Raw genomic sequence first — 20,436 nt, forward strand, 5'->3', positions numbered from 1 at the left:
AATAATAATGATGACTCGCATTTACTGAGTCCACGTTGTACTGTTTCATATACACTCTCCCCTTTAATCCTCACAACAGCTCTTTGAGGTGACAACCATTTTTATCCCTGCTTAACAGATAGGGAAACTGAGCGCTTACAGTTATTGTTGCTTGTCACACAGCTGGTTAAAGAACAGCTTGGGATTTGAACCCATGTCTTTCTGATTTCTTAGCCCAGGGGTTGCCATAGTTTGCAATGTTGCCATAGTTTGCAATGAAATAAAATTTTATTGAAACATAGCCTTGCTCATTCATTTATGTATCATCTATGGCTGCTTTCACACTACAATGACAGAATTGAGTAGCTGCAACAGAGACCATATGGCCCAAAAAGCTTTAAATACTTACTATTTGGCCCTTTATAGAAAAAGTTTGCCAATCCATCTTAGCCTAAGCTAGGCTAAAATGATGTTCATTGAAGGACCAAATGACCTAATGACTCCATTCGTTCATGCCTACAGGGTGTCCCAAAAGTTGCCATACATAGGGAAAATGGGAAATTGTAGCTAAATGTACTTTTATTTACAAAATATGCATTACAAATTTTTTTTCTTTCTATGGAGACTTTTGGGACACCCTGTATATGCATTCATTCTATTAACATTCTTTGGAGCACCTTTTATCTTTTGTGTATCAGATCTTCTGCTTCCTTGGGTTGTAGGGGCCCATTTGTACTCAGTTTCCTTGTATTACTTTTTCTTTCCAAAGAATTCATACACTTGTAGTCCTTGTTAAAAGCTAAACCAGGTGCCTAATTCCCCATTTTCTCTGCCTTGTCTCTAGCCTAGACAAGAAAATCTATTTATTACTTTAAAAAATGACAAAAGAAATTAATCAGGATTTGGCAACTAAATTTATCATCTGGGAAGAATCCAAGAGATAAATTGAAGCACAGCTCTTTACTCCCCACTTCATCCCTTTCTCTCAGCCTGGCTTTATGGAAATGGCTGAGATGGCAGAGAAATTTAGGACTAACATTGCCAGGAAAAAACACACTGACAGCTAAATTAGTTTGGTAGCGAGCAGGGATGCAGGGCTCTAAGCCAGGGATGAATTATGGGTATTGAGTGAGGCTGGGGCAGGTACCCACGCTCTTCAGATCAGTAGGGATGTGAATGAAGATAAAAATGTGGCTAATTCCACAGCCTCACAGATTGCCCCAGGGAGACGGAGGCACAAAGACTACCCAGGTACCCGTGGTTCATACTCCTCACAATGCCGGGAAATTGCATACTAGGGACAGAAGGCCAGTGAGGTGGAGAGAGAGGGAAAATTGTCCAAGATGGTAGCACAAAAGCACACAGATGGGAGAGGAGCTCATACACTTGCCAGTGTCCTTGAAGTTTGCTGACTTGGTGGGAGGCCTGGCCATGGTCCCAATGCTGCACTTACCAGGACTTGGATGATTACCTGGGATAGCTTTCTCTCTCAGGATTCAGAAGTTAGCAGCTTAAGTTTTAGGACTCTAGTGGGTAGGAAACGGGGACAGAAGAGGAGCTGAGATTATTAGAAAAGTGCCTTTTCACATAAGGGAAAAAGCCAGTACTAACTGTTCTTGTGCTCTATGCAGAGCCCTTGTGGCCCAAGGACCATGTAATCAATCTGGCAGCAAACATATTGAGCCTTTGCTCAGTGCAATATTCATTGGAGGTGTATTAAGAACTATAAGACAGCTGGGCACGGTGGCTCATGCCTATAATCCTAGCACTCTGGGAGGCCTAGGCAGGAGGATCGCTTAAGCTCAGGAGTTCAAGACCAGCCTGAGCAAGAGCGAGACCCCGTCTCTACAAAAAATAGAAAAATTAGCCGGGTGTGGTGACTCACGCCTGTAGTCCTAGCTACTTGGGAGGCTGAGGCAGGAGGATGGCTTGAGCCTAGGCGTTTGAGGTTGCAGTGAGTTATGATAATGGATGATGCCACTGCACTCTGGCTCTGGTGACAGAGTGAGACCCTGTCTCAGAAAAAAGTATAAGACGTTAGGAGTGGTTAGTCCTCCCAACAATTCTATGAAGTAGATGTTATTATCGCCATTTTATAAATAAGGAATCCAAAGGTCAGAGAGGTTTAAATATCTTATGTCCAAGGCCATATAGCCAAGAAGTGACTTTAGTAGGATCTGAGCTCTCAGGTCTATGCTGCTTCTTGGGAAGGAGGGTCTGTCCATTAATATAAGATAGTGACACTGGAATTAGAAAGTCATGTTATTATTACTATATATATATATATTTTTTTTAGAGCCAGAGTCTTACTCTGTTGCCCAGGGTGGAGTGCAGTGGCTTACTATAACCTCAAATTCCTGGGCTTAAGCAATTCTCCTGTTTCAGCCTCCTGAGTAGCTGAGACTAACAGACACATGCCACCATGCCCAGCTAATTTTTTTTTTTTTTTTTTTTTTTTTTTTTTTTGTAGAGATGGGGCCTATGTTGCTGGTCTCAAATTCCTGGGCTAAAGCGATCCTCCCACCTCAGCCTCCCAAAGTACTGGGATTCCAGGCATAAGCCACCACATCCAGTGGACTATCATATTATCAAGAGCTCCTCCTAAGGGCCAAGATAACCTTATATTCTTGTCCTTTAGTCAAGAGGACTGTGGTGCTCCCACCAGCTGCTCACTGATTTGTGTTAGACCAATCCCTCTTATCCCTACTGTTGGTCCAGTGAGTTGGACAAACAAAGATGTATTAAGTTTGCTCTGATATCTGGACTGGATACTTTGAGGCCTGCCCTGGCACTGGTACCTCTTTCAACAGAGAAACAGAGAGAGAGGCTCAGAGCTAAGGCAAACACTCTGGAGTTCACATGCGGGGCAGGATAGTGCTTTTACAAAACTCTTTAAGTTGTTAGACATAGTGGTTCTACCCTCACTCACCTGCCTAAAGCCATAGGGTTGGTCACTTGTTAATTTAGATGGATTTGGTTTTCAAAGCAAAGTAGGAGCCACATCCACATCCATGTGAATGAGCAGAACCTGTAGTTTCTGTGCCCTGTAAGAAGCATGGGGTTTGGTTCTAGCTACACACCTCACTGTCTTTAGTGCTTCCGAGTGGGTGGGTACATACCACCCGTGCATCTGCAGGAAGTAGCCTTCCTGATCCTTCTGACTCCATCAGAAGGAGATTTCCCTCAACCCCCGCTGCGGCCCTGTGAAGAAGCCATTTCCCTGCCTGTCCCACTTCCTTGCTTCCTTTGCACACTCATTGCTGTTTCTTGCCCTGTTCTTTTCCCATTTCTTCATTTCTCCTCTTAGAGAAACTTTTCCTCCTTTGACTTGGCATGCTCTTCAGAACAGGAAAGGAATATAATTCCATATTCTTCCTTCCTTCCTTCTTCCCTTCTTTGGGATTTTCCCAGGCAGTTCAGGATCTAGAAATAGATCTCAAAGCCAGACAGGACAGATAGTCTACATGACCGGCAATGTCTTCATTCCCATCTTTGCTGTCTCCAAAGGCTTAGGGAGGTGACCGGAACTGGCAGTGCTGTCTCTCCCTCAGCTCTAGGAAGCCCTGGCATCACCTCTTTACCTATGATCCTGCCTTCTATAAGGTAATGTCGAGGTTTTGCTTATGTCAAAATTAGGTCTTTCTAATATAAAAGCTACAGATCCCTGTTTATACAGAGAGTCTGAATCTATGAGGCGAGACTTTTAGAGTGAATTGGGCTCAGATATCCAAAATCCTGAGGAAGCTTTGAAGCTCCTATTCACTGACCCTCTTGTAGGAAGGTTGCAGGCACAGAGGTTCTTTCTCATCCTCAAGTGGTGCTGAACGAGACAGGATTCATTCCACACAGCTGCCTGCCTGCCGCAGAACACGATCCCCACAATAAAGACTTTATCACGATCCTGATCCAGCAGCACACTGGAGTTCACCCATCTGGATTTAAAATCTTCGGTATTTCCCTGTTTGTCTTTCAGCATCACACATTGGTGTCCCCCAAGTACATCCCTTAGGCCACTTGAATCTGTTTTCAATCCCCAAAATAAGCAGCAGCAACACAGCCCTCTCTAAGAACGTCCACAGTGGCCAGCCCTCTCTAAGAACGTCCACAGTGGCCACATCATCAGTCAAAGAAAAAATGCTTTTGATTAGTTTCTTCAGATCCCCTTGAAAGTGATCAGTTAGAGATGGAGTATTCACATTTCTTGAAGGAAAGACATTCACTCTGTCCCATTTCCACTGAAGGGGTGAGCAAAGGAAAGAACGTGGAAATGAAATACAGAAGAAGCAGGCTCTATGTAGGAAGGGTTCCTTGCCTGTAGGAGTGAGCAGCTTCCCGATTAGAGGATCTAAGAGGTCATAGGCCCCCTTTCCTATCCTCTCCAACAGGTCTTAGTAGCTGGGGCAGTGTGTTCAGCCTCACCTGGTTATTTCTTCTTTCAGAGCAGCAGGGTCTGCAGGGTAAAACTTCACACGGAAGCACATGGTGAATGGAGGCTGGGCTGCAGAGAAAAAGAGGGCACATCAGGGAAGCCCCTCTCACGGAAGATGACTGGGCTGTCCTCCCACCGGCATGCATCGTCCACCGAACAGCAGAAGAAAACCCTCATGTGTTTAAGGCCAAATGATACTCAGGATAATGGCAATTCACGTATGTGGACCTCGGCTTACTACATGTGGGAAGTTTCATCCTTCCCTCCCCGGGGGTGGGGGGAAGCTTCAGTCTTTTCATGGAGAATAAATACTTACATCGCAATTGCTTCACCACGGACTTTGTAAACTCCAACCAATGCTGAAACAGAGAACACAGAACATTAAAACCCTAATGAGAAGCACTGTCAAAAATAATTTGTTTTATCCAATTTAAATAACTAGACAGATTATAGCCTAGGGTGAAAGCAGCCCAGCAGCTTGTGAAATATAGGTTGGGAGAGTAAAAAGTGATATGATTTTCTGAAATAAGCTCCCCGTGGAACCTAGCTGGGAAGGGGGGATAGTTCCAGCTTTAGATGCCATTTCTGGGCTTCCCTGGAAGTGCTGCCTTCCAAGGCAGGGTGCCGAAGTTCTGAGCCATCATCCTGGCAGGCAAGTAGGCACGAGCGACTCACGTACATGTGGTGGCGACAAAGCCCCACCTGGCTTGAGTAGGGAAATGCTGACGTGAATAGGTGGTGTGTGTTTGTGTTACCTACTAAAGGTTTTTGGCAGTGGAATGGGGATAGAGGCTATTGGAACAACTCTAGAAAGTACTGACAAGTAGAAATTCATAAAGCAGCAATGGCTGGTGCATATTCCACCTTTCTTGGAGTAACACAGATTGCCAACCCTTGAATTAGAGAACACATACTCAGGATTCCTTGGCATCCATGGATGTCTAAAGTCTAAGTTTCATAAGATAACTAACCACAACTAATGTGTATGTTAGTATCCTTCTTCCCTTGGATTTTCTTTTATTTCAAAATATTAAGGGGGTACAAATGTCTTTGTACTTACATGGCTTTTCAAAGAGGCAGGACATAGCATAGTAGCAATATAATTTTTCCCATAGTACTTACGATTGGGGGAAGGAAGCAATGAAACCATTCTATATATGTTTCTCAATTCTACATGGGTCCTTTATAAAATTACACTATTAATGTTTGCTGCTTTTATGCTAATCAGGATTGGCTAGCACTGCTATTATTTGGGCTTTGATTATCTGGATGTAGCTTAAAGCTGCCAGATGTAACTTTTGTGAGGGGAGAAAACTGTATTATTTAACCCTGTATCACTGGTGCCTAGCAGAGTGATCAATGTGTAGCTATTGAATAGAAAAAGAGACTGGGTCCACAGTTCTGTTCTGGCTACTTCCACTTAGCATACTGTTTTGGCAGAGTCCTCCCTCCAGCAGGAAAGCAGCCAGGGCCATGCAGACAGCATCCTGGCCTCCCATGGTTCCCAGCTATCACCTTCTGGGCTGGGCCATGGGTCATGCAGTTAATGGACCCACTAAGAGCCAGTTCTTCCATCAGCTCCACATGGATAATCCAGGCTGACATTCTGCTCTCTTGCTTCCTCTGATCCAAGTTCCCACGAGGCTGGCAACTCATTATAGCCACTCAATGTGGTTAAGAGGTCCTTCTCACATTACACGGCCCACCGCGGCTTGGCTTCACGGGGAAGCAAAGGCAAGAGATGAAATTGCACAGCAACAACTGGGGTTCCAGGCTGTGCCTGTGAAGGTGGAGGAGGCCGGTCTGCTCAGAGCACACTGGAATTGCATATGGTGAGGGGAACATAGCAAGAGTCAGGGAATCAGTAAACAGAACACCCCTAGACATCAGGCTGATAGATTAAAAGGAATTAACAAAGGAAGTTCTAGAGGAATTAAGAAGAATGACTATGAGATGCGTTATCAGCAGAGGGCAGATGGAGCTGAACCACAAAGAGGCTATTCCCTTGGCCATAGCTGAAGAAAAGACTTCGACGTGTACCGTAGTGAGAGCTCAAGGAAGGACTGAGGCTGGAAGAGTTCAGGAAGAGGGTGGGAAAGGAGTGGAAAGCTGCCACAGCTTGTCAATGGGATTTTAAGGGTCTGGGAGGGAAATCTTGAGAGGATCCCAAGAATATGGGGAGGCCAGAGTTGCTTTTTGCAGCTGCCTGGCTAAATCTGGGTCCCAGAATCACTTAGCAAACTGGTGACATGGGCTTGGGGAGAAGGGATCAGAAGAGGAAAAGAGGATTCAGAGGGGAGGGTTTCCTCTTGTATTTGGGTGAATGGGCCAATGTGGTACCATCTTGAGACTCTGGGGCCTTGACACGGTGCACAGGAGAGGCTGAGGGCAGGCGGAGGCCCTGAGCCTGAGTCAAGAACAGCAGGGCGGGACAGTGGGGGACCAGGAGAGACCTGCAGAGCTCCCAGAGCAAGCAAGGATGTGGGGATGGGGCAAGTGCTGGGTCATACCTGGGAAAGAGGTTTAGTTTAGAGCCTTACACCCTGAGGGAGCCAGGGAGCTCACCTCCTACATCTCTACCATGAATCCGTGGATCTAGGACAGCAACTCTTGCAAGTCCATTTCACCACAGCCCCCAGGTACCCCCCCTTCAAGTCTCTCTGCTCTCTTTAACTCCTCTCTCAAAGCACAGACTCACCCAACTTTCAGAAACTATCAGGTATAAATTGAGCATGGAATCTGAGAAATCATACAGGCCCTGGAGTAGTTCACAACTGGCTTTGACACTTACCGTGGGGAAGTTACTTAACCTATCTGAGACTTCATTTAGTCTTCTGGAGAACAGATATTGTAATTATGGACACTCATCTCATTTGTGTTAAGGAACAAATGAGATGACATATGTGAAGCTCTTAGCTTAATGTCCACACAGCTCGGTGAGCAATGTACACCAGCTGAAAGAACCAGGTTGTGTTCAGCGTGGAAGAGGCTGGCACACAGCAGGCACTCCACGAATGTTAACTTCTCTTCTTTCCCATTTTCTTATCTCTTTCTAGCTCCTTCTCCTTTTAATCTTTATCACCTCCACTAACCACTCTGACCTAACTAAAATATAATGAACAGGATACATTTTGCCCTTTTTTCTCCATACACCACCTCCTCTGGGAGATGATGAATCTTGGGGTAACTGGCCTTTCTTTTTAAGGATAGAAAAAGCTCAGACCAAACAAAGCAAACACCATTTATAAACACAGTCCATCATTATTTCCTCACATCAAAGGGGATGCCAGACAGTACTTCCCCACCAACAGCAAACACCAGGCAAGTGGAAGTTATAGAAACTGCAGGTGTCTGTGAGCTGGGAGACTGGGCAAGTGGAGGTGAGAAATACAGTGCTATACAACATTAACTTCCTCACCCATTCATTCCTTTGGCAAATATTTATTGAATACTAACCACATTCTAGGCCTTGTGCTAGTTACGTGGGAGACAGTGATGAATGAGATGAAGTCCACGCCCTCAAAAACTTGTATTTTTTTGCAGGGAACACAGGTGATCAAACAAGTAATCACAGCATGGTGTAATAAGTGCTATGGGCCAGGCATGGTAGCTCATGCCCGTAATCCTAGCACTCTGGGAGGCCAAGGCGGGAGGATCACTCAAGGTCAGGAGTTCGAAACCAGCCTGAGCAAGAGCGAGACCCTGTCTCTACTAAAAACAGAAAGAAATTAATTGGCCAACTAAAAATCTATAGAAAAAATTAGCTGGGCATGGTGGCACATGCTTGTAGTTCCAGGTACTCAAGAGGCTGAGGCAGGAGGATCGCTTGAGCCCAGGAGTTTGAGGTTGCTGTGAGCTAGGCTGACACCACAGCACTCTAGTCCAGGCAACAGAGTAAGACTCTGTCTCAAAAAAACAAACCAAACAAAAAAAAAAAGTGCTATGATAGAGGTAGTAGAGAGTTTATGGGGACCATAGGAGATCCCCTAGTTTAGAGTGAGGGTTAGGGGTGACTTCCTGGAAGAAGTAAAAGTCTAAGCTAAGACCTTAAGTGTGAAAAGGAGTTAGAAGAAAAGCGTGGAGTGGGGAGAAGGAAGGAAAAGGAGAAGAGCGTTCTAGGCAGGGAATTGTGAAGGTGTAGGCTCTACAAACAAAGAAGGCACAAGGTGTCTGGAGAGCCACAGCATCATTCGGGGAGCAGACAGCTCAGGGGACATGAAGCTGGAGAGGTAGTCAGGGGCCTGAGACAGTGGACTTGTTTCTGTATCTGTCTGGATATCGTAATCCTTGTCAATGTCCCATGTTTGCAGAGCTGGCTGCTCTGTGTAGAGCAGAGCAAGGATTATAGGATTTGCAAGGCAACGAAAGGGCCATGTCAGTTTGTCTCTATCTCTGTCCTACCTAGACTGGGTTGGTGGGTTGGTGTGGCACCTCGGGTGGGGCCCTTCCTATCCAGAACAATGCAGTTCAGCCCACTTATTAGAAAGGGGGCAGGAGAGGCTCACCCTGTGATCTGGGCTCCGAAACCACAACACTAGCCCAGCTGCTGTACCTCCAACTGGGCAACTTTGTGCAAATCACTTAAACTCTCTAGTCTGCCAGTTCCATATCTGTAAAATGACAAGCTTCTCTAGGTGAACTCTAGCAAAGGTACCTTTCAGGTCTAATGATATGATTTGAAGAGATGACATCCAACTGCAAAACCTGGCTGGTCCCTGACTCCTGGGGCTTAACTCTGAATATGAGTGACAGTTCAAGGCCTTACGCTTATTGACTTGTCCTGTCTTCTCTTTGTGCTTCGAATATTGACTTACCCGCTGCTTATCTGGGTCTACAAAGCGGATCCCAAAATAGTCTTTCTCAAGTAGGTTCAGGTGGTGGCACAGAAGGTCAAACAGGTACTGGCCTTTGGCATCTCTCTGCAAAACAAGCAAGCTCCATTGAGAAGTGAGCGGGCTTCCCCAGTGTTTTTACAGTCATTAGACATTGTTTATAACTGTTGCATGTGTATATGGAAGGAGCACACATCCATAACTATGTTCTCCATACTGTGATACATCAGATACTTTCCAGAATCCTGAGGCGCCAGGAAGGACCCACGAACCCTTCCCACCACAAAGCAGCCAGAGAAGTCAGGTAAACCCAGTTCCAATCTCTAATGCACAAAGCTTTCTTAAGCCAGTGGGAGTAGGCAATGTTTGTGTGCAATACAGCATTAATTGGTAAATACCAAGTCCAGCTGGCTCTGCCTCTAAAGTAAATCTGGAATCCATCTATTCTCTCCATCCCCATTACCAACCAAGGGTCAGGCCGCCATCACCATCCCACCTGGACCACTGCCAGAGCCTTTTAACTACTCTTTGCTCTGCTCTTACCTTCCTCAGTCATTCTCCATACAACAACCAGAATGATTGCAATTTATTATAGACATAATGTCTTTTTTAGTTAATAAATTATATAAACACATTGTAAGATATTCAAACATACATAGGATCAAGAGTAAGTCTGCCTCCTGCCTTAGGTACGTTGTTCCTTAGTTCCTCTCCCCAGAAGCAACCTGTTATCAGTTTCTTGAATGTCCTTTATGTGATATTTTATACATGGGCAAACATACATACATATACAACTCCCCTCTCTCCCTTTCTTCCCTCTTTCTCTATTTCTTTTCCTCCTTCCTTCCTTTCTTTTTAGAGACAGAGTTTCACTCTGTAGCCCAGGCTGGAGTGCAGTGGCATCATCATAGTTCACTGCAAACTCAAATTCCTGGACTATAGGAGTGTACCACCACGACAGGCTAATTTTCTTCTTTCCTTTCCTTTTCCTTTTCCTTTTCCCTTTCCTTTTCCCTTTCCTTTTCCCTTTCCTTTCCTTCTTTCCTTTCCTCCTTTCCTTTCCTCCTTTCCTTTCCTTTCCTTTCCTTTCCTTTCCTTTCCTTTCCTTTCCTTTCCTTTCCTCCTTCCCTTCCCTTCCCTTTCCCTTCCCTTTCCCTTCCCCTTTCCTTTCCCCTTCCCTTCCCCTTCCCTTCCCCTCCCCTTCCCCTCCCCTTCCCCTCCCCTTCCCCTCCCCTTCCCTTCCCCTTTCTTTCTTTCTTTCTTTCTTTCTTTCTTTCTTTCTTTCTTTCTTTCTTTCTTTGTTTTGTTTTGTTTTGTTTTGTTTTGTTTTGTTTTGTTTTTGATACAGACGGGGTCTCACTATTGCCCAGGCTGGTCTTGAACTCCTGGCCTCAAGTGATTCTCTTGCCTTGGCTTCCCAAAGTGCTAGGATTATAAGTGTGAGCCACCATGCCTGGCCTTACATCTTCTCTCTTAAAAATATATTTGTAAGTCGGGCATGGTGGCGCATGCCTGTAGTCCCAGCTACTCGGGAGGCTGAGGCAGGAGGATCGCTTGAGCCCAGGAGTTTGAGGTTGCTGTGAGCTAGGCTGATGCCACGGCACTCACTCTAGACTGGGCAACAAAGCGAGACTCTGTCTCAAAAAAAAAAAAAATATATTTGTAACATTTTTATAATCTATTCTGTTTCTTGGGGTTTTTTTTCCCCCTCCCACTTAGGATATCTTGAAAATCTTTCTTGCAGTACATATAGATATACCTCGCAGTTTTTAACTGCATACGACTGTAATGAACCCAAAGTTATTTGTCCAGTTCCACTTTGACGGAATTAGTTTCTAATCTGCTATTACAAACAATGTGGCAGTGAACACACAATGATCTTTAATTACCTTCCCCACTTCTACTTAACACCATCAGTGGCTTCCCATTGCTCCCAGAATAAAATCCAAACCCTGATCCTGGCCTTGAAGGCCCTGCAAAGCCTGGCTCCTGACTTCTCTCTGAAGTTAATTCAAATCATTCTCACTACATTCCAGCCATGGCCTTTCTGTTCCTGAACACTCTGAGGCTCTTCTGCCTCTGTGTCTTTGCATTTCCCATGCCTGGAATGCTCTTCCTACAACCCTACTCAGCTACTCCCTGTATTTTTCATGTCCTAGCTCAAGAGCACTCTTTGCAGGAGGTCTTCTCTTCTAGAATGGCCCTCCAAGGTACTTTCCATCTCATTACCCTGTTTATGTCCTTGATGGCATTTGTAACAATTTGTAATCATTTTGTTGGCTTGTTTATTTATTGCCTGCTTCCTTTCTAGACTGTAATTTTCATGAAGGCAGGAACCTTCCCCAGAACTTAGCACAGGGCTTGATACTTGGCAGGTAGGTACTCAACAGTTATTTGCTGAATAACTTTGAATGAAAAGAAGGGTAAAAGGTTGGCAAAAAGGTTTCACAAAATGGTGAGAAACTAGGCTGTTTATAACCCATAACCTTTTACTTCAGAGACCCTCCTGGGTACCTGGGATGAAGTGGGTGGAGAATGACTTGCAGGAAACTATCAAAACATCTGCAGCCCTGCAAAGCATCAACCTGTGGGGCAGCTCAGCTCAGATGATTATCTCTGGTGGTTCTGTGTCTAATTCTGCATCCAAACTGAGGCTGTCTGATAAGATCCCAAGATCTCACCCTGTGCCAAAGCCCAAGGGCATGGGTAATTTACAGAAGGGTCTGGCCCTGCTCCAATAATGGGCATATTTTTAAGACCTTTACAAAAGGTTTACCTGTCACCTCTTCCCCTTCTGCTGGCTCACCCTGTATTATCCGTGGAGAACTGGGGCAGGATACTAAATCTCTCAGCAAATATCTTAAGAAGCTTATCCTTGCAGGAGCTGAAGGATGGGTGAGTGGACAGCTCAACTACAGAAGGAGCCAACATGTGGGCCCCTCCCCTTCCTCTCCCGCTGGCCTCACACTCCCTCTCATGACACAGTCCTGAAGCGGTTGGCCCCATTCCCTGTCTCTTCTGTCTCCCACCAGAGAGAACTATTCCCAGGATAGAGACTTATGAATCGCACTGTTACTTCTGGGTGGTAGACAACAAACCGGGTCTTTCAAAGGACTCCGTGAGCAACTGTCTCCTTGGGTAGGGCCTGCCAACTACTTCTTTACTGATGCCCTAGAGTATCTGAAAAGCTTAAACTGATATTTAAGGTTCCTCTATGAGAAGAAATATGGTTAACTCTATCCCACGCAGCATGTCCTACACTATTATCTTAGAGCAACTAAAATGGAATAGTAAGAGTGGCATATTATGATTATTTTTCTCTACAAATTTTACTTTGCACCAAGCTGGCTACTATAATACACTGTGATCAGCTGGTATGAGTTTTAATGGCTAAAGAAATTCACTTCCATACATACAACAACCATATTAGCAAGGGCCTGGGAGAGAGACAGCCGTAGGGAAAACGTGCTTCTGTGATGGAAATCCTATGGACTTTTAATAAGAATCCACCTTCCATAACAACGACTCACTCTCAGGGGCTGCAAGCTCCGATGTGCTTATCAGGCTCTTAACTAGTAAGAACCCTAAATTCAGTAGATCCAACTTCAGAGTTCTCCCACTTCTCAGGAAGAAAAAAGCAGCACAGGTTTTCTCTTGCAGAAGTTATGAAACAAGGACATATCCCATTATACATCCCCTGCATCTATAAAAGAGGATCTTTTTCTGTTTACTTCTCAGCATCTGGTGAATCCCCTGGTTCCCCACCATGAAGTAACAGTTCCCTCAGGTTCCCATTTCCCAGTGGCAGATTCACAGTTTTGAGCTATGAGGCTCTTGCACAGACTAGAGAAGAGAAGCCGCTGCTCTAAGGCTGGGGGTGGGGGTAAGAGGAATGGGGAGAGAGGAAGGAACAGAGCTCCTTCTTAGCAGAATGCCATGAAGTTTAAGTGGCAGAAACACAAAGGTAGAAACCTACCAAAAGCTCTGCAGAGGCACCTTTCCGAGAAGGCTGCAACACAGCCCTCCCCTAAGGTACATGTGCCCGTGGCTGACAGAGTGTCCCTGAGGCAGCATTCAGGCGCAGTCACATGCAGCTGTGCCATCCTGATGGGCTCACTACAACAAGCCACTGGCAGGGGCAGGATTTTAGGAATTTTACAGTTTCCTGGCCTCCTGGGTCCCCTTGCACTTCCAGATGCCGGCTGAGTCCTAGGATAACCTCTCCGTGGTCTCCCAGCCCTAAGTCCCAGGAGTTTCTGGAATATTCTTCAGCAACCAGTCTTTCCTTTGGAGGACGGCAAAGCCCAGTGACTTCTATCTTCTCCTCCCTTTGCAATGACCCTGGCACGATGGCTAAACTGTGCGTTGAATGTTGTGCCATCGATTACGCTGGAGAAACAGGCGCTTGTGCTGACAGGCGATTACTGTTTAGTCACAAAGTCAGGGCTCCAAGCCTAGGGACGTTTATCTTCAGGACAAGTGAGCTGAGGCGGAGCACCCAAGTCCTTACCCTCCTGCTAGACTTCTGAGGTTATTTTCTTCCCAAAGACATTATTGGGTCAAAATAACTTATTAAGCACCCATTTAAAAAATACATTTATATTTTATGAGCCACGACAGTACCTACACTACACATATTTGAAAGTAATTGTGCCTACGAGTACAACCCATTTATTCTCTCTCTATGCAAAGAATTACCCAGGAACCTGAGTAATCATTCTGCAACGGTGGGGGTAGCAGAATGCCTATTCTTGCTCCTCCTGGCTGGGTCTGCTTCTCTACGGTTTGCATTTCTTTAGGGAAGGGACTGAGGCAGCTAGCAGTAAGCAAGCTTGGGCCAGTGACCTTAACTATTCAAGGTTAATTGCATTTTCTGCCTCATAGTCAATACCCTTGGGCAGGAGAGAAGCTTAATTTTAGCCCATCATAGATGGGGTCAACCCCGGGGACTCTGGCATGCAGCATTCTAATGGGGGAAGCTAAGATGCAGAAATCCCCCCATCATCAGACTTCGCTTTATTCACTCCTGTTTACTTGTGAGGCACATGGATTTTAAGTGCAAACTAAATGAGGCTTGCAGAGGCAAGAGCAATCACAACTTTCTCTGAGTTGTTTACAGGGGAACTGGCCATGGTTTCTCGGGCCCTCAGAGGAGGCAGCGTAAGATGGGGGATCATGGAAAGTGGGCACCTGTGGCCCCCAAAGTACTGAGTCCAGGAGTGGAAAAAGGCCAAGATTGGAGGTCTGGGGGAAAGGGCAAGAGCTGAACCAGTTGTCCTCAGAGGCCTGACAGGGAAGACACAGGCAGTAGGGATGAGATGACACCTCAGCCTCCATTCTAGCCTAACTTTATATTTAAATTCCTTGTGGGCCAAAGACTTCCTTGCTTTCCTTATCGGTGTCCTCTAAGGACACGTGGGGTGTGCCGAGATCTGCCAGGTTTGGGAGCAGACGCTGTGTGGAAGCACTTTAAATTCACAGAGGAACAGCCACATTAGCTCACCCTCTCAAGGCCACGGCATGAGTGAGCTGAGCAGAACAGTGTGTGTCAATGACTGGGGTGTGGTCTCTGCCCCTGTGGTCACACACCACACCCAGCCCAGTGCTGTGAGGCAGAGTGGGGGTGAAGGAACAAGTGCTAACAGCGGGGGCCCCAGATTTTCTCACCTCAGCACCTTCCACACTAATTTACATTTTCTTTGAAGGGAGGGAACCCCCGCTGAGCTCGGGGCCCAGGAGCCCACTTTTCTTGCTTTGGCTTAAACCAACAAAATCTGTCTGGGAGCTGCTGAGGCTGCAGCTAGAAGAGCAGTCAGCTCACTCCGGGTAAAGATCAGGAAGCTCATTCCAGGGGGAGATGCGGAGATGTCCATCTGCAAGCCACACTATACTGTCTGGTGCAGCAGGTCACCACAAATGCAGCAGGGCCACAGCTCAGCCCTGCCCAGGTACTCCCCTCTGGTCCCTACTCTTCAAAACTCAGCAGTCAGGCTGGATACCAAGCAGGCTCCTGGTTTCCTGACTATAGTGCCAGGAGGCTGCCACAGGGCCAGGTAACCGTGTGGCTGGCTCCTAATGGAGCAGCCAGGCCCTGAGTGGGGGGAAATCAGAGTTCAGAAGAGAGGACCAGCGCTAATTAACCACTCTTCTCACCAAATCCTCACATGCAGCAACTTCTTTGACGCAACAACCCCCATTCTATATGCAAATCGAGAGCCAGCGTGATTTTCATGATGCCACACAGAGATCTGTGGGTTCGGATGCCAGGTGCAGTGCCGCCGGGAGCCCTGTGGGCAGTCCTCACTCGGTCAGACAACCGGCTTAGCTCATCGCCACATGCTGTAGCACGCAAAGGACGTGCACGTGGGGCGGGGAGATCACGCTCTGTCTGGAACATGGAGGTCACTGTGTGCAAGTAAATGTCATGGGAGGGAGGACTAAGTGTTCTGTCAGCACAGATGGCCTAAAGCAGACTCAACAAGGGAAATTAAGACCCTCTGAGCAGAACCTTCAAACCTGCTGTTGTACAGCCTGCAAGAGCAGAGCTAATGACAGAACCAGTCACCACTGAGATATCAATGATGACGCTTCCAAAGCCACAGTTTCTCATTCCTGTGTGACTTCCTTGTAGCTAGTGAAGTATCTGGAAAGAAAAAAACCCAGAGCTGGGCCTGAAGAAAAGCAGACAACTTTTTCATCTTTCCCACTTTTACAAGGAAGGCACTCTTAAAAGCATCACTGCATCTTGCTATTGATTGAATAAATTTGGGTTGTATTTTTCCAGCCAGTGCTGAATATCTCAGCAGACTCGTCATGTCACAGCTGCAGAATTACTGGACAATCAGCCAGGCTGAGTTCTTTGTATTTGTGAAGCTCTTATTTTCTTTCTCTCCTCTCTCTCTCTCTCTCTCTCACACACACACACACACACACACACACACACACACACACACACACAACTATGCATCTCATACAATTTTGCTTCAGATAACTTCAAAAGAAAATCTAAAATTTGGGGAAAAATTGACTTCCTCTTGCCCCTAACCCTAAGGACAGTTTGCCAACTCTATTTATTTATTTTTAGCAAAAACAAATGCACATGTTGTTTGGCAAATCTAGGAATTTCTGAGGAGATAGGGAGTGGCCTAGGTGGCCAGGGTCAGAGGAAATATGATAAACTCATGGGTCCTCATACTTCTCTAGCTGTTCCCCCAATTTCCTTCCCCTTCACAGAGAATTGTTTCTTGGCCAGCACCAATGTATGTGATGATCCTGAGGTGGACACAGCCCACAAATAAAAGAGGTCAGGATTTTTGAGTCCTGAGTGAAGTCTCCTTTTCAGCTCTATCAGGTCACTCACGTTCCCTACAAGTAAGGGGGGGAAGCACGGGGAGTGGAAAAGGACAGGGATCTCTGGGAAAGCAAAGGCTTTGAGGCCAAGCATGAGACTTGGAGTCAAGGCCCTGGTCTGCCACTTCTCAGCCTGTGACCTTAGATCCATCCCTTTCTCTGAGCTTCAGTTTCCTCCTCTATAAAACAGGGTTAATACTCCACCTCTCAAAGGATTGTGAGGCTCAAAACAAGAGACACAACACACACAGGGTCTGTGAAAACTCACAAGCCCTGTGAACCTTCCTACCAACTTCCTCGGCATCCAGTGACCTCTTCTTCTTTTAGGATGAATGGACAAGAATGCTACACAGCCTTGGCCATGAGACTATGCCTTGAAGGAACAGAAGCCTGCCTTCCCTGGACAATAGTACATGGGTGGATTCTGGCTACAAGTCTGCCTTGCAGTGTCCCCAAGATATGGGAATGGCCAGCATTTTGGAAGTATGACCCACAGGGCTCTCCAAGCCCAGATCTGCATGTTCCTCATACCCGAAGACTATTCCTTCCAGGCCAGATCAGAAGAAGAGTAGAAAATATCGGATATCTGCAATCGGCCCAAAGCCCCTCAGACACCTGGCAGCTTCTACTCAGTGCGACAGAGACAGGAGGAGTTGAGTGAGGTGGAGGATGAGACAGGACACAATTCCAACAGACACTGTATCTTTTAATGCCTTGGCTTTGATTAGAATGAAAAGAAAACAAATATTTGGCAAAATGTATTTCAACAGATTAACTCAGAGCCCTGATCTCTTTCAAAAAGCATAACAGGTTCTCTCTGGAGTCAAAGCTACAGAAGCTAACTCTATTGTCAGACTCTTCCCCCTGAAATCCCCAGGTGACTGCACAACAGGATGTTGGCAGGTAAAGGGGAGAGGAATGAGCAAGTAGAGCCCATAGCTTCCCAGCGGCAGTCCCAAGTTCCCCAGAGCATCTGCTGGCATCCTATCTGGGGACCAAACAGGTCATTTTCACTGCTTCTCCTGGGAAGGGTGGCCAGGGCCTCCCTTGAAAGCCACATACCACAGCAGACAGAACCCTGAGGTGGGTTTCGAAGAGGAGGAGGTTCTTGGTTTTGTTCTCAGTCTGTGGTCTCACTAGTGGAACAAAGCCAGATTTATGAATGCCTCCCCTTCCACCACCAAGTGGAAAGAAACATCCTCCCTGGAACAAGACTGAGAGCCCCAGGAGAGGAGGGAGACAGCTGGGACCAGGAGCCAAACAGATGGGTGGGGAGACGGTTTCCTGTACAAATGCTGAGGTGTGGGAAAGCAGCAGGACAGACTCCGAATCTCCCAACGGTGGTTGTCCCAGAGGTGGAAGAGGACAGGACTGGGAGGCACACAGCTAGCTCACTCGGAAGGTAGAGCTTCCCTAATGAGCAATAAATTCAGAACCATATCATGCTCTGGATCAGTGGTTCTCACACTTGAGCCTGCACCAGAATCACCTGGAGGGCTTGTTAAAATACAGATTGCTGGGCCCCACCCCTAGCATTGCTAGTTCAGTGGGTCTGGGGTGGGGCCTGAGAATCTGCATTTCTAACGAGTTCCCAGGGGATGCTGCTGTTGCTGGTCTCAGGATCACTGGACCAGATCAACCCTTCTCCAGCATCTGTTTGTCGCTAGCAGTTCTTGAAGCCAAGACTGCAGGGATAAGGGAGAGAGAAGAGGATATTTGACCTCTATCACCATCCAGCTCTGTTAGCACAATCCTCGCTTTCATTAACCCTCTACATTTTCATATGCCAAGAGCACCAACTTCAGAGCATTAGGCTGTGAGTTAAATACTGCAAAGAAACTCTGTTCCTTCCTGCCAGGTTTTCAAATTCTGCCTTTCAGTAGGCAGCTACCCAATTCTGGCTAGAAAGGTCAAGTCCCCAATTATCATTTACTTTCAATGGCTAACTAGCTCAAAACTCACTGTACTTTTTTTGTTTATTTGTTTGTTTTGAGACAGGGTCTCACTCTGTTGCCCGGGTTAGAGTGCCGTGGAGTCAGCCTAACTCACAGCAACCTCAAACTCCTGGGCTCAGGTGATTCTCCTCACCCTCCCAGGTATCTGGGACTACAGGCATGCACCACCATGCCCGGCTAATTTTTTCTACTTTTTAGTAGAGACGGGGGTCTCGCTCTTGCTCAGGCTGGTCTCAAACTCTTGACCTCAAAGGATCTGCCCGCCTTGGCCTCTCAGAGTGCTTGGATTATAGGTGTGAGCCACTGCGCCTGGCCTCACTGTACTTTTGCTATGAACTAGATCATCAGAAAGTAAAGCTGGTAGTTATCATTAAACCTAATCCAAGTTAAGAGCTCCCCTTCTCAACCCAGTTCTGCTGTCAGGGACAGGGAGTCTGTTCCAGAACATTTCCTCTCCCAGCCTCTGGGCTCTCTTGTCTAGGAGGTGGGGCTGAGAGGTTCCCCAGCCTCCACCTACTGCCGCCTACCTCCCTGCATCTGTGTTCCTTAAGGCTTCTCAGTCTTGGCTGTCATGACAGCCTTCTCTTCCTCTCCTTTTTCCTGGGAGAGGATCCAGGTGCCCCTCCATGGAGGGGTAGGTATAGGATCTTTGCCCCGAGCATGTAGTTCCATGCCAGGGAAGCAAGTCCTCCATGTTCAGTTTTGAGCAGGAGGTCTGGGGCAGAAGAGAAGTAATGGGAGTAAGGAAAGCCAGATTCTGGTTGTGATCTCTTGGGCAAGTCATTGTCTCTCTCTGGGCCTCAGTTTCCCTTTCTCCAAATAATCTCATGGCCCCTTATATGCTTAAAATCTCTGATTCTGTTATTGATTGACCAGAGTAATCATATCCCAGGTCCATCTTCTCCTAAACAAGGATTAAGAAAGAGTAATTAAGTAGACTTAACAAGGTAGATGTTTAAGACGTTTATCGCTACTTTAATTAATTAAAAATACTCAGGGCCATTGCTCAAAGTAAATGGAAAGAGTAACTAAACAGAATCCATTCAATTCTAGAAACTGCCTCTAGCAGGCCTGAGACAGTGAGCACCATTAGGTGAAACTATTATCCTGCTACGAATCTGGTCATTTTACACTTAACTGTGAGCGATGGAAAAATCCTTTAGATCATCCAGTGCATGCCTCCAGCCTCATACAATGAGGACTATTGCAGGATCTCCTCAGAGTGGATCCTGGGGTTGGTGCCACCCTCTGTCCTCTGTAGGCCCACTATTTCCTAGACTGCAATCCAGGTGGCAGTGGGGATGCTGAATTTCTATGTGGGAGGGCTTTAGGGGTGACAGTTTGGCTGGTGTGAGGGTGGGGAGTAAAGTTTTATTCATGTGGCCCTCTATATAAGATTGAGAACTCTTCAACTATCCAGATGAAGAAGGGATAGGGAGTGAAAGGGATAGGAAGGGGCTGAAAAAGTGTCCCTTCCGACCCCATCCCAGCACTATCCCAGACTTAACCAGAGGCAGAGCCTCTGGATCTAGGCTGAGATTTTAATAGAAGCTGAGGATGGTGCTCTGAGACAAGTGCCTTTGGGTCCCTGAACTTGTTAGTTTGCTGAGCAGCAACAGGTGTCTCCTGGTCTATAAATAATTCTTGGGCTTGGAAATGTATGTCCCAATGTGCACGGGAAGTGGGTTGGGTGACCAGATCCCCAGTGCATCCGGCAGATACATGGCCCAGGCTTTGCAGCGTGATGGAGAGAGCAAACAGAGAAGGCAGGGCTTCTTGAAGTGTGGGACTGTTCCTTCTGCAGTTTTTTGGGCAGAAAAGTAAGATGGAGGCCGGGCGCGGTGGCTCACGCCTGTAATCCTAGCATTCTGGGAGGCTGATTGCTAGAGGT

The 20,436-nt window shown here is 46.5% G+C and overlaps 1 protein-coding gene across 2 annotated transcripts in view; it reads right to left on the minus strand.

The window, feature by feature from the left end:
- Positions 1-20,436, minus strand: part of FRMD5 (FERM domain containing 5) — a 296,365-nt gene that overhangs the window by 43,592 nt on the left and 232,337 nt on the right. For both annotated transcript variants that reach the window (XM_020285994.2, XM_012766671.3), the window contains exons 2-4: positions 9,223-9,327; positions 4,725-4,767; positions 4,399-4,477 (exon numbers count right to left, since the gene is read on the minus strand). In XM_020285994.2, coding sequence (XP_020141583.1) covers positions 4,399-4,477; positions 4,725-4,767; positions 9,223-9,327 — 227 coding nt within the window. The remainder of the gene's footprint in view (positions 1-4,398; positions 4,478-4,724; positions 4,768-9,222; positions 9,328-20,436) is intronic.

This window comes from Microcebus murinus, chromosome 6 (genome assembly GCF_040939455.1).
Source record: "Microcebus murinus isolate Inina chromosome 6, M.murinus_Inina_mat1.0, whole genome shotgun sequence".
NCBI lineage: Eukaryota > Metazoa > Chordata > Mammalia > Primates > Cheirogaleidae > Microcebus > Microcebus murinus.